The 26,020-nt window shown below is 42.8% G+C and overlaps 1 protein-coding gene and 1 non-coding gene across 2 annotated transcripts in view; both read right to left on the bottom strand.

The window, feature by feature from the left end:
* The window catches only part of LOC120045149 (cytoskeleton-associated protein 5-like), an 89,083-nt gene that overhangs the window by 13,969 nt on the left and 49,094 nt on the right, over positions 1-26,020 (bottom strand). Inside the window, exons 29-37 of the mRNA XM_038990076.1 lie at positions 23,916-24,119; positions 23,157-23,292; positions 13,861-14,054; positions 8,832-9,004; positions 8,394-8,585; positions 7,769-7,889; positions 7,381-7,560; positions 2,341-2,528; positions 1,091-1,166 (exon numbers count right to left, since the gene is read on the bottom strand). Of these exons, the coding sequence (XP_038846004.1) occupies positions 1,091-1,166; positions 2,341-2,528; positions 7,381-7,560; positions 7,769-7,889; positions 8,394-8,585; positions 8,832-9,004; positions 13,861-14,054; positions 23,157-23,292; positions 23,916-24,119 (1,464 nt within the window). The remainder of the gene's footprint in view (positions 1-1,090; positions 1,167-2,340; positions 2,529-7,380; positions 7,561-7,768; positions 7,890-8,393; positions 8,586-8,831; positions 9,005-13,860; positions 14,055-23,156; positions 23,293-23,915; positions 24,120-26,020) is intronic.
* Positions 23,548-23,658, bottom strand: LOC120057380. The gene has a single exon (XR_005477919.1). It is a non-coding gene; the product is annotated as a small nucleolar RNA SNORD67 (small nucleolar RNA).

Raw genomic sequence — 26,020 nt, 5'->3', positions numbered from 1 at the left:
AACACCATGGGACCACGCAGCCGTCATACCGCCCAGGAAGGAGACGCGTTCGGTCTCCTAAAGATGAACATACTTGTGCGAAAAGTGCAAATTAATCCCAGAACAGCAAAGGACCTTGTGAAGATGATGGAGGAAACAGGTACAAAAGTATCTATATCCACATAACCTGAAAGGCCGCTCAGCAAGGAAGAAGCTACTGCTCCAAAATAGCCATACAAAAGCCAGACTATGGTTTGCAACTGCACATGGGGACAAAGACCGTACTTTTTGAAGAAATGTCCTCTGGTCTGATGAAACATAAATAGAACTGTTTGGCCATAATGACCATCGTTATGTTTGGAGGAAAAAGGGGGAGGCTTGCAAGTCGAAGAACACCATCCCAACCGCGAAGCACGGGGTGGCAGCATCATGTTGTGGGGGTGGTTTGCTGCAGGAGGGACTGGTGCAGTTCAAAATAGATGGCATCGTGAGGTAGGTAAATGATGTGCATATATATTAGCAGCATCTCAACACATCAGTCAGGAAGTTAAAGCTTGATCGCAATTGTGTCTTCCAAATGGACAATGACCCCAAGCATACTTCCAGAGTTGTGGCAAAATGGCTTAAGGACAACAAAGTCAAGGTAGTGGAGTGGTCATCACAAAAAATGTGGGCAGAACTGAAAAAGCCTGTGCGAGTAAGGAGGCCTACAAACCTGACTCAGTTACACCAGCTCTGTCAGGAGGAATGGGCCAAAATTTACCCAACTTATTGTGGGAAGCTTGTGGAAGGCTACCCGAAACGTTTGACCCAAGTCAAACAATTTAAAGGCAATGCTACCAAATACTAATTGAGTGTATGTAAACGTCTGACCCACTGGGAATGTGATGAAAGAAATAAAAGTTGAAATAAATAATTCTACTACTATTCTGACATTTCACATTCTTAAAACAAAGTGGTGATCCTAACTGACCTAAGAAAGGGACTTTTTACTCTGATTAAATGTCAGGAATTGTGAAAACTGCGTTTAAATGTATTTGGCTAAGGTGCATGTAAACTTCCGACTTCAACTGTATATGTTTTTCACAAATTGGACCACACACAGTTCTACCTTCATGATGAGTTCAGAGAATTTGGGGGAGTCAGCGGAGGACAGGAGGCTGTCCTGCAGTAGCACCAGAAGAGCACTGGAGAGAAAGAGGTGACAGCACATTAATAAACATAACAGTAACTGCCAGAAGACCGTCTGATCAGTCCTCTTCAATTCTGCATCATACAAGTGAATACACTAATACAATTTTTTGATTGTTACAGGTCCGTTTTCTTCAGTGTGCAGTAAACACACGGGGGGGGGGGGGGGGGGGGGGGGGACGACCATGGCCTTATTTCCATTACAGCATATTGGATGTGTTTTAACGTATAATGTTATAACGTAGGTGCACAGGTCAAGAGAAATGTAAGTAGTTAAGGTGACCGACAGTGACACATGCAATACCGCCTTGCACACAACCCTGCATCCAGCTGATCTGAGGTGTAATTATTTGTCCCAACAGTTACAAATACAATGAGTTTATTGGACAAATTCAGGCAGATCCCTCCACGTTTTGTTTCCTTCCGTTTAGCAAATGAATCGGCGGAATGAATACACCATTGATCACCCGCACACACAGTTCACTTCTTGCATCTACGCGCTTTCCTCTTACCTTTTCCCTTCGCTTGGTCTTCAGTGCACAACACAGTCTGAGTAGGCGCAAAAACCTATCCAAGCCAAACCTTCACACCATAATGGCTAACCAGCCTACATTGTTACCATATTAATCTTAGTCAACAAACTAGAACGCGTTAGTAAACCCACAATCCAATCCATGTGTACAATCACGCAGTAGTGTACAGCAAGCAGTTACACCGGCCGGCCCTGGTAAAAATAAATTAATAAAACCAGAAGCTTATCTTGACCTGGAAGTTGCAGTGTTTGATAGCTAACAAATATAATTTCTGAGTCAGGTTGTTGAGTAGGCCAAATTAGCTGCATTAGCTAAGTGCTACTGCTTGTCCTTAAGTTTTTCCCGGAAGTCAATATAAAATCACTAAGTCGATGGAAGGGGGTGAGAACCATGAGCCTCCTAGGTTTTGTATTGAAGTCAATGTACCCAGAGGACAGAAAATAGTTGTCCTGCGGCTACACCATGGTGCTACCCTAGAGGGTGCTGTTGAGGCTACTGTAGAGCTTCACTGCAAAAGTGTTTTAATCAGTTATTTGGTGACGTGAATATATTTCGTATAGTTACCTAAAAAAAGGAAACATTTAATGTTAAACTATTTTAATTTCATAAACTGAGTTGAATTCTCCTCCCGACACACCTCAGTATGTTGGTCTGGTCTGAGGCCTCGAAGAGTCGTCTCAGCAGCATGTTAACAGAGCGGATGAGCTGCTGTCCCTCCTGGCTCTCCTCTATCCGGGGATCCAGCAGAACTGTCACCAGACCCTGGACCAGGTCCTTAAGCACCCCCATGGAGGCTTCCCTTGCCAGCCGCGCCACACCAAACAACTAGGGAGAGATGGTATAATGTACACTATTATATAAGTAGTAATAATGTGCAAATACATTGTTTTTGTCTTACTCTCAATCATCTTAAATGTAGTGTATTCATTCATGTGGCTGAACACAGCCCAAATTACTACCTCTATCACATAAGTCTATGTGAAAGATCTAAACAGACTGAATCTTAAATATGAAGAAAATAAAATAAAAACAGGAATGGGCAATGATTTAATTAAATAGCTACAACCATGTTAGTGATATTCATTGCTGTCTAGGTTACAGTTTAATAAAAATGTATTGAGAAATGGTGGCTGCGGTTCCGGATTTTCTTGCCGTAGCTATTGACATCTGCCCATGTTCAGGTTTTTTATTATTATTATTATTTTTTAAACATAACTACTGCTCACTTAACTACAATCTCTAAGTCTAAACCATGCTTGAAACTCCAGTTCTAACTGAATTTGTAAAACAATGCCACTCGCACAATTGAAGGAGTAAACAAATAAGTCAGCAATGGAAAACTGACCCCTCCACTAACAAAATCCAAAACAGCTTTTAAGTGTACACGTTTTCATTAAGAATCATTTCCCGACTACATGTTTCCCTACCTATGGCTCTCGCAACTCGAATACGCCTCGAGGATTATATAACTTGCATGAAACACACAAGCCGACTAGTTAAGTAGGCTAACTATTCTACTATAGGGTTGTCTGATTTTGTTTTAATAACATAACAAAAATGGAACTGGAAAGTTGCATAGGCTTTGAATAACTTCGCCAGCAGCTACAGTAGACTACACGTTGCTGTCGGAGTTGGGAATATAATTCGTAGAACATGCCTCAAACCAGCCCCCGCCCTTGAGATTTTCATTGCGGTCTCATAAACAACCACCTGAATCCATGACGGAAAGCCATCGCAGTGAAGGAGAACTTTAACCCCTGAGTATTGCAAACAATCACGACACAGGCAGTCTTCTTAGCTGCTGAGTTACATGCAGATATTTAGGCAAGCATATCAAACAAGCAGTCAAAATAACAATGTTATTTTCTCATCAATTGAGAGCATTGGCTCATTCTCTTTTCAGCAACTCACTGCGATATGGCAGCATACTATGAAGATAATCAAATAGTACGCAGTCTAAAGCAGTAGTTGACAAACGACATAGGGAATAATAGTGCACAGGGCTATGCAAAACGAACTCGCCCATTATCAGACTGCTTATCGCAGCCGGCTGCGCCACAGCCCATGATCGAACCTGGATGTGTAGTGATGCCTCAAGCACTGCCTTGCACCACTCGGGAGGCCCTGACAAACCATTTCTATATTGACCTCGCTTTGTGCATGGGGGAATTTTCATGCTGGTACAGGGAAGGGCCTTCCCCAAACAGTTGCCACAAAGTTGGAAGCACAGAATCTAGAATGTCATTGTATGCTGTAACATTAGGATTTCCCTTCACTGGAACTAAGGGGCCAAGCCCGAACCATGTAAAAATAGCCCCAGACCATTATTCGTCCACCAAACTTCAGGTAGCGTTCACATGGCATCCCCCAAACCCAGAGTCATCCATTGGATTGCCAGATGGTGAAGCGTGATTCATCACTCCAGAGAACGCGTTTCCACTGCTCCACAGTCCAATGGCGGCAAGCTTTACACCACTCCAGCCGACACTTGGCATTGCCCATGGTGATCTTAGGCTTGTATGCAGCTGCCGACGAACAGTTCTTGTGCAGACGTTGCTTCCAGTGGCAGTTTGGAACTCTGTACTGAGTGTTGCAACTGAGAACAGATTGTATGCCCTACGCTCTTCAGCACATGGCAGTCCCGTTCTGTGAGCTTGTGTGGCCTACCACTTTGCGGCTGAGCAGTTGTTGCTCCTAGACGTTTCCACTTCACAATAACAGCACGTAATTGACTGGTTCCGCTCTAGCAGGGCAGACATTTTATGAACTGACTTGTTGGAATGGTGGCATCCTATGACGATGCCACGTTGAGTCACTGAGTGCTTCAGTAAAGCCATTCTACTGCCAAAGTTCGTCTATGGAGATAGACCACACAGCCATGCTATTATACACCAACAAGTGTGGCTGAAATAGCCAAATCCACCCATTTGAAGAGGTGTCCACATTGTTGTATATACAGCGTATATTGTACCTACAACTCAATGAAATATTTGTTAACCTGTTTGGGCTGCAGGGGCAGTATTGAGTAGCCAGATAAAAGGTGCCCATTTCAAACGGCCTCGTACTCAATTCTTGCTCGTACAATATGCATATTATTATTACTATTGGATAGAAAACACTCTCTAGTTTCTAAAACCGTTTGAATTATATCTGTGAGTAAAAAAGAACTCATTTTGCAGCAAACTTCCTGACAGGAAGTGGAAAGTCTGAAATCGAGGCTCTGTTCTACTTCCTGCCTATAAATGAGCATGATACGTATTAGTATACATGCACTTCATAGACCTTCCCCTGGATGTCAAGAGGCAGTGAGAGAAGAAATTGAGTGTTTATCTTGGTCTGAGTTGGAATACAAGCTCTTTGTATGACGTGTCCCCCATTTCCTGTTTTCTGGAGAGCGCGAGGAGGTGCCTGGATTTGCCTTCTGTTTAGCTGCCGTTATAGGCGACTACTATATCCGGCTTTGATTTTATTTGATACATGTGACCATATCATCGTAAAGTATGTTTTTTCAATATAGTTTAATCAGATTATTGAAATTTTTTCAGGAGTTTTGCCGTGTTCCGTTCTCTGACTTTGTTGACGATGGAGAGATTCGCGCCACTTGGCTAGTGTGCTTGCTAATTCAAGAGGGAAAGTGGCCGTTCTAAATCCAAACAACGATTGTTCCCGACAAAGGACCCCTTGTCCAACATTCTGATGAAAGATCAGCAAAAGTAAGAAACATTTTATGATGCTATTTCATATATCTGTCGTACATGTGAACTAGTCGTCGGCGCCCAACTTTTGGGTACTCTAGCTATACCGAAGCTGGATGTCGTAATGAAGTTATTTTTTAGAATTCTAACACGGCGATTTCATTAAGAACTAATGGATCTATCATTTCCTATACAACATGTATTTTTTAGTTATGTTTATGAATAGCTATTTGGTCAGAATATGTGTGTCAGAAAAAGTGTCAGAAAAATATCCGGACGTTGTGGGAAATAGTAGCTACGTTAGCACAATGTATAACCACTGATTTCAGCTCTAAATATGCACATTTTCGAACAAAACATAAGTGTATGTATAACCTGATGTTATAGGACTGTCATCTAATGAAGAATATCAAGGTTAGTCAAATTATATATCTTTTACTGGTTTGTCACGATCGCTAACTTTTACTGCTGGGGAAGGGCTTGTGTTTCTGGCTATTGTGGTAAGCTAATATAACGCTATATTGTGTTTTCGCTGTAAAACACTTAATAAATCGGAAATATTGGCTGCATTCACAAGATGCCTGTCTTTCATTTGCTGTACACTATGTATTTTTCAGAAATGTTTTATGATGAGTAATTAGGTATTTGACGTTGGTGTCTAATTATTCTGGCTGCTTCGGTGCCATTTCTGATTGTAGCTGCAATGTAAACTATGATTTATACCTGAAATATGCACATTTTTCGAACAAAACATAGATTTATTGTATAACATGTTATAAGACTGTCATCTGATGAAGTTGTTTGTTGGTTAGTTTGGTTGGTTCTTGGTTAGTTAGGTTGGCTTTGTGCATGCTACCTGTGCTGTGAAAAATGTCTGTCCTTTTTTGTATTTGGTGGTGAGCTAACATAAATATACGTGCTGTTTTTGCTGTAAAACATTTTAAAAATCGGACATGTTGGCTGGATTCACAAGATGTGTACCTTTCATTTGCTGTATTGGACTTGTTAATGTGTGAAAGTTAAATATTTAAAAAATATATATTTTGAATTTCGCGTCCTGCACTTGAGCTGGCTGTTGTCATATTGTGGGCAGCCTCGGGCTGCAGCCATAAGAAGTTAAACCCCTTTGGGCTAGGGGGCAGTATTTTGACTCTGGATGAAAAGCGTGCCCAAAGTAAACTGCCTGTTACTCAGGCCCAGAAGCTAGAATATGCATATAATTGGTAGATTTGGATAGAAAACACTCCGTCTTTATCTCCGGGTAAAGACAACAATTCTCCATCTTTAATGTTACCATTTATTTACGTATTATGGTAACTAAGGTTTGATTATAAACATTGTTTAACTTGTTTGGAGAAGTTTATTGGTAACGTTTGGGATTCATTTTGAAGGAGGGAAACCGGTGGATTGTTGTATGAAGCACGCCAGCTAAACTGAGGTTTTGGGGATATAAAGAAGGACTTTATCAAATAAAAGGACCATTTGTGATGTAGCTGGGTCCTTTTGGTGTGCCAACAGAATAAGATCTTCAAAGGACATTTATTTTATCGCTATTTCTGACTTTTGTGGCACACCTGCCTGAAATATGTTTTTCATGGTTTTGTATGCGGGGCACTGTCCTCAGATAAATCGCATGGTGTGCTTTCGCCGTAAAGCCTTTTTGAAATCTGACACAGCGGCTGGATTAACAAGAAGTGAAGCTTTTTTCTGATGTATGACACTTGTATTTTCATGAAATTTAAATATTTACATTTCTGTAATTTGAATTTGGCACTCTGCAATTTAACCGGATGTTATCGAGGTGGGTCGCTAGCGGGATGCCTGCGCCAGAAAGGTTAATTGAAACGGCTTCAATTAGGGCCAAATATGAACAGTCTCAAATTAAGATTTCTCAAATACAGCAAATCATGCTATTAACACAATTCATTTATTTATTTTGACAGCCCTAACACACACACACACACCTTTAGTCTCGTACTCACTGTAAGCATGTTTCCAATGGCACAGCTGTAGAGTTTGAAGATGTCCTCCCTGGGAAGGCGTGTGTCAGCCATGTGTGTGCTGTGGGCCAGACGGAGCTGGAGGGAGGTAGCGATGAGGAACTGATCTGTGTGACCAACCATCACCTCCGCAATGCTTTCCTGACGAAGCACCTCGTCTATCTACAGGGGGAGAGGGGAGAAGGTAATGGAAATACAACTGTAAGTGAGGGTGAGAGAAAGAGATATGGGTGAGCATGTGGGTGCATTCATGTGTGTATATCCGTATCTAGGCGCACACACACACGCACAATAGCAAATCTGTGTACACAAAAAAACGAAACCTTTGGAGTTGGACATTAGAGTTGTAGCATAAAGATTGTGTGTGTACCTGTGCAAGGGCCTGCATGCTAGTGTTAATATCACCAGAGGCCACCTGGGAGATAACCAGGTTGATGGTGGAGGAGGGGCCTGCGTACAGCTCATCAAAGTGGGTGGGAACTGGGCGAAGCCTGTGGAGGAAAGACAGGGTCACAGAGGCACAGGATGACAAATGTAGTGCAGTGCTTGGGCTCTGACATGCAGTGGGTGAATGGGTGAGTGCGTATGTAACTTACTTGGGCAATCGTTGCTTGCTGAGTTGCAGCGTTTGTCAACTCAGACTTGGTTTATGAGATACTTTTGATAATGTAATTTTGGTAATGTATGTGAACACCTGCTCGTTTAACATCTCATTCCAAAGTCATGGGCATTAATATGGAGTTGGTCCCCTCTTTGCTGCTATAATAGCCTCCTCCTTCCCTTCTGGGAAGGCTTTCCACTAGATGTTGGAACATTTCTGCTGGGACTTGCTTACATTCAGCCACAGGAGCATTAGTGAGGTTGGGCACAGGCTGAAAGCTTAATCCACTCATTTAAAGGGATGTCAACATACTTTTGTATATATAGTGTACCTGTGTGTTTGTTGCACCAGGTCAGGCAGCTTGCTGACAAAGGGGTGTGTAGTAAACTCTTACTTGGGCTCTGGGATGATAACAGGGTCTAGCAAGTCCCCTAGTTTGTGTTTAACCAGATCAGGCAGCACAACAGAGGTTTGGTCACTCTCCAGCTGCTCCAGCAGATCCAGGTCCAGATGGAACTCCCCAACAGGGCAAACATGGGAGGGCTCAGCCTGCTGGGACTGGACCAGAGCATTCAGACGGATCTGACTGGAAGGGGGGAGGAGAACATAAGGGCAGACAAAAAAAGCAAAACATTTGAAATCATGTCTGCCAGTATTACTTAAATTAACCAAGTCAAAGCTTTCATCTTTTTGTGAACATTTTTCAATGTCAAAGGAACACAGTCAAATAAGGTAGTAGAAAACATAAGTGAAAAGGTGGGTGAAGAGAATACAGTTCAAGATACAAGTAATGTATTCTCGGTACAGATTAATTGAGGGGAAGGTTGCATACCTGAGTTTTATAGGGGGTTGCGCTCTGTTGGAGGGCTTCGGTTGGAGGCTGGCATTGGGGTGAGTGGGCAGGGCCTTCTCCTCCCCCTGTTTATGGGTAGGGGCTGTGGAGGCTGGGGTCTTCGCTGAGCGTTTGATCCTCTCCTCCAACATGCTCATGTCCTTCTCCGACAGCTAAAGAGGACGAAGCACAGCCGGACTGATCGACAATGGCTACACAGCAGTTGGACTGCGCAGAAACAATGACAAATCTGTGCAGAGCCCTGCACCAACCTATCCCCTCAGAAACACTTACTAGGATATAATGACACCAACACTTGTATGCACATAATTTGAATTAGCGATGTGACAAATGGACAACTTTGCGTGAGGTTTAAACCGCAATAAAATTCCATGTCAATTCACAATGCAGAATGGTCCCATTTCGTATATGACCACCAGGGCTAGGCAATTAAGTTATCTACCGCAGTCATTTTTTATTTTTAATGACGACAAAGTCACGCTTCAGAAGCGACATTAACGTCCATCACTAGGCGACCAGAATTGTCAATCAAATAATCAAGCTGCTTGCGCACAGACCACTCTCTCCTAAGAAAGTACTTTAAAGTTTGTGAAATACTGTGACTTAACAAAACATTTAGTATAAAGAAAACATCTGCTAGGAATCAACTCTTAAGACTCAGTATTTTTGGAACAAGAGAAATTATTAGTACTTCCAACACAGAACACTTGCATCTTTCATAGCGAGCTATCGAGGGCCGGGGCACAGTGGAGGCAGTTCAGCCACCAGGCAGAAGTGTGCACTAGGCCCTTTTATATAACAATCAAAAGCTGTATCTCGCAATTGAATGCTGTATTAACAACTTCTTGGCTTGGAATGTGCCGCAACTTCAGTAAAGGAAGGCTTATCAATGAATAGGCTAAGATTGTGTTCGGTCAGTTTACATGCAACAAAGAGAAAGCGCAGGCAAGCCCAGCTGCACTGATATTTAACAGAATTTTCTTACATATACAGTTGAAGTCAGAAGTTCATACACCTTAGCCAAATACATTTAAACTCAGGTTTCACAATTCCTGACATTTACTCCATGTAAAAATTCCCTGTCTTAGGTTAGTTAGGATCACCACTATTTTAAGAATGTGAAATGTCAGAATAATAGTAGAGCGAGTTATTTATTTCAGCTTTTATTTCTTTCATCACATTCCCAGTGGGTCAGAAGTTTACATACACTCAATTAGAATTTGGTAGCATTGCCTTTAAAATTGTTTAACTTGGGTCAAACGTTTTGGGTAGCCTTCCACAAGCTCCCCACAATAAGTAGGGTGAAGTTATGCCCATTCCTCCTGACAGAGCTGGTTTAACTGAGTCAGGTTTGTAGGCCTCCATGCTCACACATGCTTTTTCAGTTCTGCCCACAAAGTTTATGGGATTGAGGTTTGTGATGGCCACTAATACCTTGACTTTGTTGCCCTTAAGCCATTTTGCCACAACTTGGAAGTATGCTTGGGGTCATTGTCACTTCCTGACTGATGTCTTGAGATGTTGCTTCAATATATCCACATCATTTTCCTGCCATGATGCCATCTATTTTGTGAAGTGCACCAGTCCCTCCTGCAGCAACGCACCCCCACAACATGCTGCCACCCCCGTGCTTCACGGTTGGGATGGTGTTCTTCGGCTTGCAAGCCTCCCCCTTTTTCCTCCAAACATAATGGTCATTATGGACAAACAGTTCTATTTGTTTCATCAGACCAGAGGACATTTCTCCAAAAAGTACGATCTTCGTCACCATGTGCAGTTGCAAACCGTAGTCTGGCTTTTATGGCGGTTTTGGAGCAGTGGCGTCTTCCTTGCTGAGCGGCCTTTCAGGTTATTTCGATATAGGACTCGTTTTACTGTGGATCTAGATACTTTTGTACCCGTTTCCTACAGCATCATCACAAGGTCCTTTGCTGTTGTTCTGGGATTGATTTGCACTTTTCGCACCAAGGTACGTTCATCTCGAGAGACAGAACGCGTCTCCATCCTGAGTGGTATGACAGCTGTGTGGTCCCATGGTGTTTATACTTGCGTACTATTGTTTGTACAGATCAATGTGGTACCTTCAGGCTTTTGGAAATTGCTCCCAAGGATGAACTAGACTTGGAGGTCTACAATTATTTTTCTGAGGTCTTGGCTGATTTCTTTTGGTTTTCCCCTGATGTCAAGAAAAGAGGCACTGAGTTTGAAGGTAGGCCTTGACATACACCCACAGGTACACCTCCAATTGACTCAAATGATGTCAATTAGCCTATCAGAAGCTTCTAAAGCCATGACATCATTTTCTGGAATTTTCCAAGCTGTTTAAAGGCACTTAGTGTATATGTAAACTTCTGTCCCACTGGAATTGTGATAGTGAATTATAAGTGAAATAATCTAACTATTGTTGGAAAAATGACTTGTCATCCACAAAGTAGATGTTCTAACCGACTTGCCAAAACTATAGTTTGTTAACAAGACATTTGTGGAGTGGTTGAAAAACAAGTTAATGACTTCAACCTCAGTGTATGTAAACTTCCAACTTCAACTGTATATTGTTTTGCATTAGGGAATTTCCTTCACATTAAGGATCCCTATTTCATTGACATTCACACCCCTAATTTAAAGAGCAAGCAGTTATCGGAATACAAAATATAAACACAAGAACATAAAATGGACAGCGTGAACAATGTTTGCATGTATTTTTTAGCACATGAGCAACGGCTTCTCTAAACATACAAGGGAGAGACAGTTAAGTCAGGCTGGAGGAGTGCTGTTATTGTCAAAGAAAGGACCTCAAAATTGCTTATATTTCCTCACTGTCAAGTTGCCAAAAATACTCCTCTATCCATCGTTCTTGGAATTTTATGCTCCCTGACTGTCTAGCTTTCATTTTGGTGTTTTTTTTTTTTTTTTTTTTTAACCAGGTAGGCTAGTTGAGAACAAGTTCTCATTTGCAACTGCGACCTGGCCAAGATAAAGCAAATCAGTTGACAAATACAAAAGAGTTACACATGGAATAAACAAAACAGTCAATACAGTAGAAAAATAAGTCTATATACAATGTGAGCAAATAAGGTGAGATAAGGGAGGTAAAGGCAAAAAGGCCATGGTGGCGAGGTAAATACAATATAACAAGTAAAACACTGGAATGGTAGATTTGCAGTGGAAGAATGTGCAAAGTAGAAATAATGGGGGGCAAAGGAGCTAAAAAAAAAAAAAAGTAGGGGAAGAGGTAGTTGTTTGGGCTAAATTATAGATTGGCTATGTACAGGTGCAGTGATCTGAGCTGCTCTGACAGCTGGTGCTTAAAGCTAGTGAGGGAGAGTGTTTCCAGCTTCAGAGATTTTTGCAGTTCGTTCCAGTCATTAGCAGCAGAGAACTGGAAGGAAAGACGACCAAAGGCGGAATTGGCTTGGGGGTGACCAGTGAGATCTACCTGCTGGAGCGCGTGCTACGAGTGGGTGCTGCTATGGTGACCAGTGAGCTGAGATATGGCGGGGCTTTACCTAGCAGAGACTTGTAGATAACCTGGAGCCAGCGGGTTTGGCGACGAGTATGAAGCGAGGGTCAACCAACGAGAGCGTGCAGGTCGCAATGGTGGGTAGTGTATGGGGCTTTGGTGACAAAACGGATGGCACTGTGATAGACCAATTTGTTGAGTAGAGTGTTGGAGGCTATTTTGTAAATGACATCGCCAAAGTCGAGGATTGGTAGGATGGTCAGTTTTACGAGGGTATGTTTGGCAGCATGAGTGAAGGATGCTTTGTTGCAATATAGGAAGCCGATTCTAGATTTAATTTTGGATTGGAGATGCTTAATGTGAGTCTGGAAGTAGAGTTTACAGTCTAACCAGACACCTAGGTATTTGTAGTTGTCCACGTATTCTAGGTCAGAACCGTCCAGAGTAGTGATGCTGGACGGGCGAGCAGGTGCTGGCAGTGATCGGTTGAATAGCATGCATTTAGTTTTACTTGCGTTTAAGAGCAGTTGGAGGCTTGGAAGGAGAGTTGTATGGCATTGAAGCTCGTCTGGAGGTTAGTTAACAGTGTCCAAAGAGGGGCCAGAAGTATACAGAACAGTGTCGTCTGCGTAGAGGTGGATCAGAGAATCACCAGCAGCAAGAGCAATATCATTGATGTATACAGAGAAAAAAAGTCGGCACGAGGATTGAACCCTGTGGCACCCCCATAGAGACTGCCAGAGGTCCGGACAACAGGCCCTCCGATTTGACACACTGATCTCTGTCAGAGAAGTAGTTGGTGAACCAGGCAAGACAATCATTTGAGAAACCAAGGCTGTCGAGTCTGCCAATAAGAATGTGGTGATTGAGTTGAAAGCCTTGGCCAGGTCGATGAATACGGCTGGGCAGTAATGTCTCTTATCGATGGCGGTTATGATGTCGTTTAGGACCTTGAGCGTGGCTGAGGTTCACCCATGACCAGCTCTTAAACCAGATTGCATAGCGGAGAATGTACGGTTGGATTCGAAATGGCCGGTGATCTGTTTGTTAATTTGGCTTTCAAAGACCTTAAAGACAGGGTAGGATAAATAGGTCTGTTGCAGTTTAGGTCTAGAGTGTCACCCCCTTTGAAGAGGGGGATGACCGCAGCAGCGTTCCAATCTTTGGGAATCTCAGACGATATGAAAGAGAGGTTGAACAGGCTAGTAATAGGGGTTGCAACAATTGTTAGCAAGAAGGACAGAAAATAGACCATGTAGAAATGATAATGAATATACATTTATATATGTTTATTTTACTCAAACCACCAACGTGCTGCATTGAGACGACTTGTGGCCGCGGGCCTCATCTTTAACACCATTGCTTGAACACGACAAGTCTATCCGATGGTGGATGGCGGGTCAGATGGCCCGTGTACATACAGAACTAGCGCAGCTCTTATGCCGTATAGACGTGATCTGTTGCTGGAAGTGATAATGTGTATGTTTGTGTTGTCTCACGTCCCTAGATAAACTACACCCACATAACGCGTTAAAGAGTGAAACCTACATGGCCGATGAGTTTGTAGACTTGCTCGCCGCAGACGTTGTAGACCGTCACCACGGTGTTGAGGGCTGTGTTGCGGACGGACGTGTCTCGGTCTCCAATGTGTACAGCAATCTCTTTCAGGGACTTGGCGGCAGTCGGCTGGCAGACAGACATGCCGTAAAATCCAATAAGACAACCCAGCTCCTCCAAGCACTCTGAGGACGGGAGAGACATAATTCCAGGGAGTTAGATTGATAGAGAACACCATCTTCATAATAAAATGAGCTAACATTTCCTTTGAACATGAACATTGTGGTATGTAGTCATGGGGTAGGTTAAGGCATTTAAAGTAATTTAATAGTATTTGACAAAAATCCCTGTTTAAGACACATGGGTGTCCCCCCAGAGAGGTACAAGACACTAATTTAGTAGCTAGTTAGCTATCTAGCTAAGTGGTTAGCTTCTTCCAAAATGAAGCAGTCGCTTGGTGACAGCAGAGAATCCCTTCCAGGATCAATAGCCTTGCTGGCTATTTGTTATGTCCGTGCAGCAAACGGAGTAGCATTTGAGTTACTTGTATAGTTAAGTCAGAAACTGTATAAAATGTTCGCAATGCTGTCATTAGCATTCTACATGTACTTGTTCGCTTTGAAAACAACACCATTGTATTTAGTGCTAGTATACCGAAAATCCCAGTAAGAAAACATCTGTAAGAAGGTATGACAATCTGGATACAGCTATAGCAAGAGAACAGAACAATAACTGATCAATTAACATAGGTCTACTAAAAAAGACAATGGCAGAAATGGAAACAACTTACTGAAATCAAGGTGAGACCCTAGTTTCAAACTCCGGGTAAACCCTCTGCTTATACCTTTTGTAAAGATCTGCAGCAACTGTGAGCTTATCCCATAGGAAAACAAGTAGCAGCCTTGCTACTACGAGTCACACGTGCACATTTCTGGGGAGAAAGTGCACCAACCAATCCTTAAAATACATCCACTTGCACAACAGAGTTAGCTAAACCTCCATATTCAACATTTAGCTTGTTTACACAGGTCTGAAAATGAGGGCTGGACAAATGTATTTGCATGCATCCTTAACAAAATTCAAGGCATGTCTTTGCATCCGTAACAAAATGCCAAGTTTTTCCAGTTACAATCACAGCAGTGTAATTTTACAGAAAAAGACATAGGATGATTATACAAAGTGTACATACATTTATATTTCACCATGCATCGTAAATATTTAGATACATCAAGTATGGGATTGATCCCCACACCTGACAAACTTTTTGGGGGAAAAAACGTCCTACTGCTGGTCCTCAAATAACGCATACATGACGAAGAAAATCTTAACGCATATTAAACATTTTAATGTACAGTACCAGTCAAAAGTTAACACCTACTCATGCAAGGTTTTTTTTTTTTTTTTTTACTATTTTCTACATTGTAGAATAGTGAAGACATCAACACTATGAAATAACACACATGGAATCATGTAGATTCATCAGTAGTAGCCACCCTTTGCCTTGATGACAGCTTTGCACACTCTTGGCATTCTCTCAACCAGCTGCATGAGGTAGTCATCTGGAATAAATTTCAATTAACAAGTGTGCCTTACTTTTTTTAATGCACTTTTTCCAAGAGAGACCTGGTCCAATAGCAGCAGAGGGAACAACGTTTCAGACAAAACACTATAAAAACACAGTACAACAATTACATATTACGTTAAAAACACAAGTCTTGACTAAAAACAGCTGTCGTAAAGACAATTACACTCTGATACATACATCGATCAAGTGTTTAAACTCCACCAATGAAACTATTTATGTCCGTGCAGCAAACGGAGTAGCATTTGAGTTACTTGTATAGTTAAGTCAGAAACTGTAAAAAATGTTTGCATTTTAAATCATAACAATGCATATTAACTTCTTAAAAGTTAATTTGTTTCATTTCTTTCGTTCTTAATGCATTTGAGCCAACCAGTTGTGTTGTGACAAAATAGGGGTGGTATACAGAATATAGCCCTATTTGGTTAAAGACCAAGTCCATGGTTTGGCAAGAAGCGCTCAAATAAGCAAAGAGAAAACGACAGTCCATTATTACTTTAAGACGAGGTCAGTCAATAGGAACATTGAGAACTTTAAGTTTCTTCAAGTGCAGTCGAATAAACCATTATGCTCTATGATGAAACTGGCTCTCATGAGGCCTGCCGCAGGAAAGGAAACCCCAGAGTTACCTCAGCTGGAGAGGATAAATTCATTAGGAGTTACCAGCCTCAGAAATTGCAGCACAAATAAATAATTCAGAGTTCAAATAACAGACAACAACTGTTCAGAGGAACCTGTGTGAAATCAGGCCTTCATGGTCAAATTGCTGAAAAGAAACCACTACTAAAAGACACCAATAATAAGAAGAGACTTGCTTGGGCCAAGAAACATAAGCAATGGAAATCTGTCCTTTGTTCTGATGAGTCCAAATGAGATTTTTGGTTCCAACCGCTGTGTCTTTGTGAGACAGAGTAGGTGAACGGACGATCTCCGCATGCGTGGTTCCCACCGTGAAGCATGGAGGTGGTGAGATGGTTCTTTGTTGGTGACATTGATTTATTTAGAATTCAAGGCACACTTAACCAGCATGGCTACCATAGCATTCTGCAGCGATACTCCATCCCATCTGGTTTACGCTTAGTGGGACTATCATTTATTTTTCAACAGGACAATGGCCCAACACACACCTCCAGGCTGTGTAAAGGCAATTTGACCAAGAGAGTGATGCATCAGATGACCTGACCTCCACAATCACCCTACCTCAACCCAATTGAAATGGTTTGGGATGAGTTGGACCGCAGTTAACAAAAAGCAGCCAAGTGCACAGCATATGTGGGAACTCCTTCAAGACTGTTGTAAAAGCATTCCTCATGAAGCTGGTTTGAGAATTCCAAGAGTATGCAAAGCTGTCAAGGCAAAGGGTGGCTACTTTGAAGAATCATAAATATATTTTGGGTTTACCACTATTGGTTACTACATGATTCCATGTGTTATTTTATAGTTTTGATGTCTTCATATTATAGAAAATAGTAAAAATAAAAGACAAATCCTTGATTGAGTAGGTGTCCAAACTTTTAACTGGTACTGCCTATGTAATATACGGTGCCTTCCATAATTGACAACTGCAATTTTTCTAAGTCCCTCGTTGTGGCACCTGATCACACAACTGAACAGTAGTCCAGGTGCCAAAACTAGAGCCTGTAGGACCTGCCTTGTTGATAGTGCTGTTAAGTTAGTGCAGCGCTTTATTATGGACAGACTTCTCCCCATCTTAGCTACTGTTGAATCAATAGGTTTTGACCATGACAGTTTACAATCCAGGGTTACTCCAAGCAATTTAGTCATCTCAATTTCCAAATGATTTATTACAAGATTTAGGGTTTGTTGAATGATTTGTCCCAAATACAATAGTTTTTGTAATATTTAGGACAAACTTCCCACCCATTCTGAAACTGCAGCTCTTTGTTAGGTGTTGCAGTCATTTCAGTCGCTGTAGTAGCTGAAGTGCATAGTGTTGAGTCATCCGCATAACTAGAAACTCGCTTTACTCAAAGCCAGCGGCAAATTGCTAGTAAAGATTACTTTTTCAATGGGCCTAGATAGCTGCCCTAGAGAATTCCTGATTCTACCTGGATTATGTTGGAGGCTTCCATTAAAGAACACCCTCTGCTCGGTTAAACAGTTAACTCCTTATCCACAATATAGCAGGGGATGCAAAGCCATACGTTTTTCCAGCAGCAGATCATGATCGATAGTGGTTTTTGTGGAGTGGAAACATATAGAAGCAAAAACGGCTCAGCCGCGAAGTGGTAGGCCACACAAGCTCACAGAACGGGACCGCCGAGTGCTGAAGCACTTAGATAGTAGTCAGTGTCGCAACCGAGGACAGACTGAGTTCCAATCTGCCTCTGGAAGCAACTTCAGCACACAAACTGTTTGTCAGGAGCTTCATGAAATGGGTTTCCATGGCCAAGCAACCGCACAAGCCTAAGATCACAATCTTCGTCGGCTGGAGTGGTGTAAAGCTAGCCACCATTGGACTCCGGAGCAGTGGAAGCGCGTACTCTGGAGTGACGAACAACAATCTGGCAGTCCGACAGACAAATCTGGGGTTGGTGGATGCCAGAAAATCGCTACCTTCGAATGCATAGTGCCAACTGTAAAGTTCGGTGGAGAAGGAATAATGTCTGGGCCTGTTTTCATGGTTCAGCCTAGGCCCCTTAGTTCCAGTGAAGGGAAATCTTAAAGCTACCGCATGCAATGACATTCTAGACGATTCTGTGCTTCCAACTTTGTGGCAACAGTTTGGTGAAGGCCCTTTCCTGTTTCAGCATGACAATGCCACAATGCAAGGTACTTACAGAAATGGTTTGTCGAGATCGGTGTGGAAGAACTTCACTGGCCTGCACAGAGCTCTGACCTCAACCCCATCGAACAGCTTTGGGATGAATTACAACGACGACTGCGAGCCAGGCCTAAATCGCCCAACCTCACTAATGCTCTTGTAGCTGAATGAAAGCAAGTCCCCGCAACAATGTTCCAACATTTAGTGTAAAGCCTTCCTAGAAGAGTGGAGGCTGTTACAGCAGCAAAGGGGGGGGGGGGGGGGGGCAACTCCATATTATTACCCATGATTTTGGAATGAGATGGTCAACAAGCACGTGTCCATATACTTTTGACCACGTAGTGTATGTGACAATATGTAGCAAAATTAGAAAGTTATTTTTTTTATATTGGATAAAAGTAGAGCTGGTATATCATACACTGCAGTTGAGGAACAATAGGAAAGTAATTCTGCTTTGAATGTTGATAAACTTGTAACCCCACTTTTCAGAAAATGGCCCTTGAATTTGCTATACCAAGGTTGTCACATGCACAGGATACAGAAGGTGTAAACGATACAGTGAAGTGGTTACATAAATATTTTATAATTATTAGACGACGCTTACCAACACACTTGTCTAAACTGATGGGTGATGGCAAGGAAATGCTATAACCACATCTAGCTAAGTGGATAGGTCACTATTGTCTAGACATGTACACATGTTCATGAAATAGAAAGTCGTAATCACCCCCGACACACGTGGCTAATTTGATGGGTCATGTAATAATCCGGCCAAAGTGGAGTCTTTTGTTTAGACATGTAAACAATGAACTGGCATAATCCCAACTCATATACTATAAATACAAACTGTCATAGCTTTAGCTACCTTCAGATTCATACTACAGCTAACAAACTAGGTTCATTGTTAGCCAGCTAACATTAGGCTATAATTAGCAAAGCAAATGGATTTCTGATTAGAATATTACTACACAGATCATACACAACGTTAGCAAGCGAGCAAGCAAGATGGAGGCGTGCATGGCTATGCAATCATGGGTGAACAGGGAGTAAAGGAGGGGGCTGAGCACGCACCCTTGTGGGGACCCTGTGTTGAGGATCAGCGAACTGGTGGTGTTTTTTCCTACCTTCACTACTTGGGGGCTGCCCCGTCGAGAAGTCCAGGACCCAGTTGCACAGGGCAGGGTTCAGCACCCAGGGCCCCGAGCTTAATAAGCCTTGGAGTGTATTAATGGTGAAGACTGAGCTATAGTCAATGAACAGCAATCTTCGATAGGTATTCCTCTTGTCCAGATGGGATCGGGCAGTGTGCAGTGCAATGGCAATTGCATCGTCTGTGAATCTATTGGGGCGGTATGCAAACTGAAGTGTGTCAGGTGAAATGCCTCTCAAAGCACTTCCTGATGACAAAAGTGCTACGGGGCGATAGTAAGTTCAGTTACCTTTGCTTTCTTGGGTACAGGAACAATGGTGAACATCTTGAAGCAAGTGGGGATAGCAGACTGGGATAGGGAGAGATTGAATATATCCGTGAACACTCCAGCAGGCTTGTCTGCCCATGCTCTGAGGACATGTCTTACTCACGTCAGCCACAAAGAACCACAGAATACGGGCCACTGTGTTATCCTTAAAGCGGAGGAAGGTGTTCAGCTTGTCCGGGAGCAAAACAGTGTCCGCGACGTGGCTGGTTTTCCCTTTGTAGTCTGTCTCGTGTCTGAGCCGCTGAATTTTGACTCCGTCTCTGTACTGACATTTTGCCTGCGATTGCCTTACGGAGGGAAAAACACACTATTGAACCATATTCCCAGTCACCTTGCCATGGTTAAATGTGGTGGTTCACACTGTCAGTTTTGCGCGAATGCCACCATCTAATCCACATTTTCTGATTTGGGTAGGTGTTAGCCACAGTGGGAACATCACCACCTATAGACTTCCTGATAAACTCAATCACCATGTCCGTGTAAACGTCAATGTTATTCTCGTTATTCTCAGACGACACTCGGAACATAACCCAGTCCAAGTAATCAAATTAGGCATGGATTCCAATTGGTCAAGCCAGCGTTTAATAGACCTTAGCACGAGTACTTTCTGCCTATAGAATGGCAGCAGCAAAATAGAACAGTGATCTGATTTGCCAAAGGATGAACAGAGGAGGGCCTTGTAGGTCAACCCGGAGCAAGTACTACAGTCAATGTGTTGGTAGAACTTGGATAGCGCTTTCCGCAAATTTGCTTTGTTTAAAATCCCCAGCTACAATAAATGCGGCCTCAGGTTATGTGGTTTCAGTACAGTGTAGTTCCTTGAGGGCCGTCGTGGTATCGGCTTGAGGAAATATACACGGCTGACTATAACCGAAGAGCATTCAATTGGGAGGTATTACGGTCAGCATTTGATTGTGAGGTATTCTAGGTTGGGTGAACAAAATGACCTGAGTTTCTGTATGTTATCACAATCACACCATGAGTAGTTAATCATTAAACATACACCACCGCGTTTCTTCTTCCTGGAGAGTTTATTTTTCCTTTCTGCGCGATGTACTGAGAACTCAGCTGGCTGTATGGACGTGGAGAGTATATCCCGAGAGAGCCATGTTTCAGTGAAACAGAGTATGTTACAATCCCTGATGTCTCTCTGGAAGGAGATCCTCGCCCTGAACTCATCTACTTTATTGTGCAGAGACTGAACTTTAGTGAGTAATATACTCGGAAGCGGTGGATGTGTGCATGCATCGAGTCAGACTAGAAATCCACTCCGAATACCTCTTCTCCACAGATGGCATCTTGGAGCAGCCTCTGGTATAATTTCAATTGTCTCGGGGGGTACGAATAAAGGATCCAATTTAGGAAAGTCATATTCCTGCTCGTAATGCTGGTGAGTTACCACCGCTCTGATCTCCAAAAGATCTTTCCGTCTGTATTTAATAACAAAACATTTGCTGGGCTAGTAATATAATAAAACAAACAAAATACCGTAATTTCCGGACTATAAGCCGCTACTTTTTCCCACGCTTTGAACCTCGCGGCTTATACAATGACGCGGCTAATTTATGGATTTTTCCCGCTTTCACAAGATTCATGCCGCCAAAAAACTGAGCACCGTCACAATGTGACGTAAATCGAGCGCGCTCAAACTTCCCATCATTCTGATTACGGTAGTCATTTTGTCACCCTCATCATGGCAAAGACACGGAGAAATGCATATGATGCAGCTTTCAAGTTGAAGGCGATCGATCTGGCTGTTGGAAAAGAAAATAGAGCTGCTGCACGGGAGCTTGGCCTTAATAAGTCGATAAGACGTTGGAAACAGCAGCATGAGGAACTGATTCAGTGCAAAAAGACAACAAACGCTTTCAGAGGGAAGAAAAGCAGATGGCCCGAACTAGAAAATGAGCTTGAAGACTGGGTCAACACACAGAGAGCAGATGGCCGAGGTGTTTCAACTGTGCAGATCCGACTGAAAGCCAAAACAAATCGCCACCGCAATGAAGTTTGAGGATTTTAGAGGTGGACCATCGTGGTGTCTAAGATTTGAGACGTAAAGGCCTGTCCATCAGGGTACGGACGAGTCTGTCAGCAGCTCCCTCCAGACTACGAGGAAAAAGTTTCAAACTTACGCAAATTCACTGATGCAAAGATAGCGGAGCATTCCATCGGCCCGCACGTCATCATAAATATGGAGGTTCCTCTGACGTTTGACCTGCCTCTCACTCGGACTGTCAACAGGAAAGGCGAATCATCCGTCACGCTGAAAACTGGGCATGAAAAAAAGCACTTCACTTGTGTTCAAAGCTGCACGGCATCGGGAGAAAAGCTTCCACCGATGTTGATTTTCAAACGCATGACGATGCCAAAAGAAAAATTCCCAAGAGGAATTGTTGTGAAAGTCAACAAGAAAGGTTGGATGACGGAAGGCCTAATGCATGAATGGCATACGGAGTGTTACGGCAAGCGACCGGGAGGATTCTTTCACAAGAACAAGGCATTGCTCGTGTTGGACAGCATGAGGGCCCGGTAGGCACCTGCGGCTTATAGACATGTGCGGCTTATTGATGTACAAAATACATATTTTTTTTTAAATTCAGTGGGTGCGGCTTATATTCAGGTGCGCTTAATAGTCCAGAAATTACGGTACTGCTTAGAAGCTAGAAGCAAAGCTGCCATGTCTGTCAGCGCATAAACTACGAACACAATTGCATTTTTTATCCATGGAAATTTGAATGCACAGAGATACCATGATCCCGAGGCACATTTTTTTTTAAATATTTTTTTTATATATACTGTGACAGATGCATAATTATTTCCAGTCATGAGCAATCAATAGATTAGGTCCTAATAAATGTATTGTTTCAATAGACTGATTTCCTTATTTTATACATTTTACCTTTAACTAGGCAAGTCAATTAAGAACAAATTCTTATTTTCAATGATGGCCTAGGAACAGTGGGTTAACTGTCTTGTTCAGGGGCAGAACGATGAATATGAATTGTAACTCAGTTAAAATATTTGAAATTGTTGCATATTGCATTTATTTTTGTTCCGTATACATCAGAAAGTAAAAAAAACTAATTTGAGATTCAAGCTGCGAAAATATTCTGCAGCCATTAGACACCCTCCCCACAGTGAGCCACCAAGCCAGTTGTTATCGACGCAAACAATTAGGTCATGAAAGCATGCATGTGCGTGGAATGATGAGCAAGGTACTGAAGATATTCGATGACATCCTGTTAACGGAAATAAAACTGCGCATGCCCAAAGAAGTTCCATAAGGTTTAACCCGGTGGTTTAAGCCAGATGTCGTATGTACCCAGTGTCTTAATACATTTTAGAAAGACTTACAAGACCAAAATACAGATAAAGCTAGAGAAACATTCTAATACAAGGGGTGATGCTCTCATTCCATGCCCAGAGTATTATGTCATCTCACCGGCTCTCTGTTTGGAGTTCTTGGATTTGGTTCCCTCCATGAGAAAAGGGAACATCCTGCTGGCAGGGTAGACCTTACACAGCATGCCCATGATGGCTCGCACGTCCTTCCTAACCACGTCTTTAGACTCCCCCACCTGAGGGGGGGCAACAGAGCAAACAAATAAGTAAACACTCAGGAGGGTTAGAGTTAAAGACCAGTCAGGGCAGTTCAACTGCAATCTGGGACTGTTTCCCCCTCTCCTATTTAAATAGGCAAGTCAGATAAGAACATATTCTTACTTACAATGACAGTCTACACCGGCCAAACCCAGACGACACTGGGCCAATTGTGTACTGCCCAATTGTAGGAATACTTGTCAGATTAGACTTGAAATATTTTTTTGGGTGGTGGTGAGTCAGATGGCTCCTGTTCACATGGTGTGTCCCCAGCGAAGTGCGGGACGAGACGCCTGTGCCACTGCAACCAGCGCCACGACAGAGTGTAATTTATCACTCACACCCCACCACAGCTAATTACATATGTTGGTAGCGAATAAACAATCCCTTATAGTATATAACAGATCTATACCCATACCAGCACAGTACCGCTCAGCGTGAAAAAGTTATCAGTGAAACACAGGTTGAGTCTCAAACGCCACCCTATTCGCCATGTAGCGCATTACTTTTGACCAGGGCCCATAGGGCTCTGGTAAAAGTAGTGCACTATATAGGTATTGGGTGTAATTTGGGACGTAGCCTTGATCCCCCAGTGACGGACCTTGAGGACAAGGTAGGGGATGAAGGAGTTGGCCTCCTGTTCACTGAGGTGGTAGTTGTGCTTGCTGAGGCTGAGGAAAAGGAGCTTCAGGTACTCCAGGGCCTTCATCAGCACACTGGTGTTTGTGTCAAAGAAGCGCAGCGTGTACCACTTCAGGACCAGGTCTAGGCAGGCCACCGTTGCCTCGTGTTCCTCCTCCAGACACTGCACAAGGGATGATGGGAGGAGAGAGAAAGGTAGAGGGTTAACTTTATTCATTCACACATGTAGGATTGCTTCCAAAATGAAGGTAGGGTCACCATGATGTTTATACTGGTTATTTCCTACTATTCATCAAGTACTATGGAAATCATGTGTGGCTCAGTTGGTGAATCATGGCACTTGTACCAGGGTGGTGAGTTAGATTCCACAGGGGACCAGTATGAACGGTATGCTCTCACTACTGTAAGTCGCTTTGGATAAAATGTCCTGCTAAATGGCATATTTTAGTATTAGAAGGGATAGCTATGCCTCCCGAGTGGCGCAGTAGTCTAAGGCACTGCCATTAGAGATTCTGGGTTCGAGTTCAGGCTCTGTCGCAGCAGCCGCGACCGGGAGACCCATGGGGCGGTGCACAATTGGCCCAGCGTCGTCCGGGTTAGGGGAGGATTTGGCCGGCAGGGATGTCCTTGTCCCATTGCGCACTAGCGATTCCTGTTGGAGGCCGGGCGCAGTGCACGCTGACACAGTTGCCAGGTGTACGCTGTTTCCTCCGACACATTGGTACGGCTGGTTTCCGGGTTAAGTGGGCATTGTGTCCAGAAACAGTGCAGCTTGGTTGGGTTGTGTTTTGGAGGACGTACGGCTCTCGACCTTCACCTCTCCCGAATTCGTACGGGGATCGCAGCGATGAGACAAGACTAACAACCAATTGGATACGACGAAATTGGGTAAAAAAAAATAAACGGGCTAGCTATGGGATTCTGCTTTTATTGCAAGAGATGTCCGTCTCATCTCGTACACATCGAGTATGGTTACATGCACAAAATGTGATTGTGGATAGTTAGATTAATTTGATTAAAAAGTTTACATGCTTTGCAAGAAGAATGCAGAAAATAACCAAATCAAAATAAACGTTCTACCCCAATGTCTGATTCGGAGCTTGGACATAAAGATTGTTTGTGAAAACTACTAAGACGCATATATTCAGTTGTTCCGAACTAACTTCACTCGTGCTAGAGGGAGGCTCACTCGGCTGGTGCTAGCATACGTGCAGATCAAATATACCTTACACGGCATTCCAGCTGTGTATGTCCTAATAATACGAAAGAGTGCTCAGAAAACCAGGTGTTTTAATCTGCCTATTCTAATTTAGATTGACTTTACGCTGATTAAGACAAGCAGAGTATGGTGTCAACATGACTGTTGCATAATCGACCTACTACCATAAATGTAATATCAAATTATTACTGTGCATTAGGGTTGGGCAGTATCCAGATTTTCATACCATTTCTGTAAAATACCTGGGAATATGGTATTACCAGAAGTGGACACAAGGGGTGCTATTTTTAAAACAAGTTTTTTTTTTTTTTTTTATATATATATTTTTAACATAATGTAGGCAATCTTGATCCAGGAAAGGAATTCAATGTCTAGTCTGGGTACCAGTTTTTTTTAGCTAACATCCCACTTCATGTGGGTTCACAGCTCCAATCCAGATGTGTTGGTCATTGCCCTAAACTCTCTCCTGGCCCCTTACACTAAGTCTGAATTTGTCCTGCTTGGTGACCAAAACTGGGACATGCTTAAACCACCTGACCAAGTCCTAAATTTCGCAGATTATTACCAATCCCACAAGGTATGACTCCAAACACACAGAAAAGGTGACTCTCCTTGATGTTAACCATACAAATAATCCTGATACGTATCAGTCGTGTTTTCTGTAAAGATCACTGTTTTACAGCCTGTGTTCATAATGGCATCTCAGTGAAATGACCTGATTTGTCAAAAGCTTGCAAAAAAATAAAATAAATGTAATGACCAACCAAGCCTTACTTTCATGACCTGGCCTCTAAATTGGTATAGAATCAGCTTGATCCCCTCTGTCGAAGAAGCTTGGACCTTTT

This window comes from Salvelinus namaycush, chromosome 1 (assembly GCF_016432855.1).
Source record: "Salvelinus namaycush isolate Seneca chromosome 1, SaNama_1.0, whole genome shotgun sequence".
NCBI classification, from domain to species: domain Eukaryota; kingdom Metazoa; phylum Chordata; class Actinopteri; order Salmoniformes; family Salmonidae; genus Salvelinus; species Salvelinus namaycush.
The sequence above is the reverse complement of the archived record's forward strand: the minus strand, read 5'-3'. Positions and strand labels throughout refer to the sequence as shown.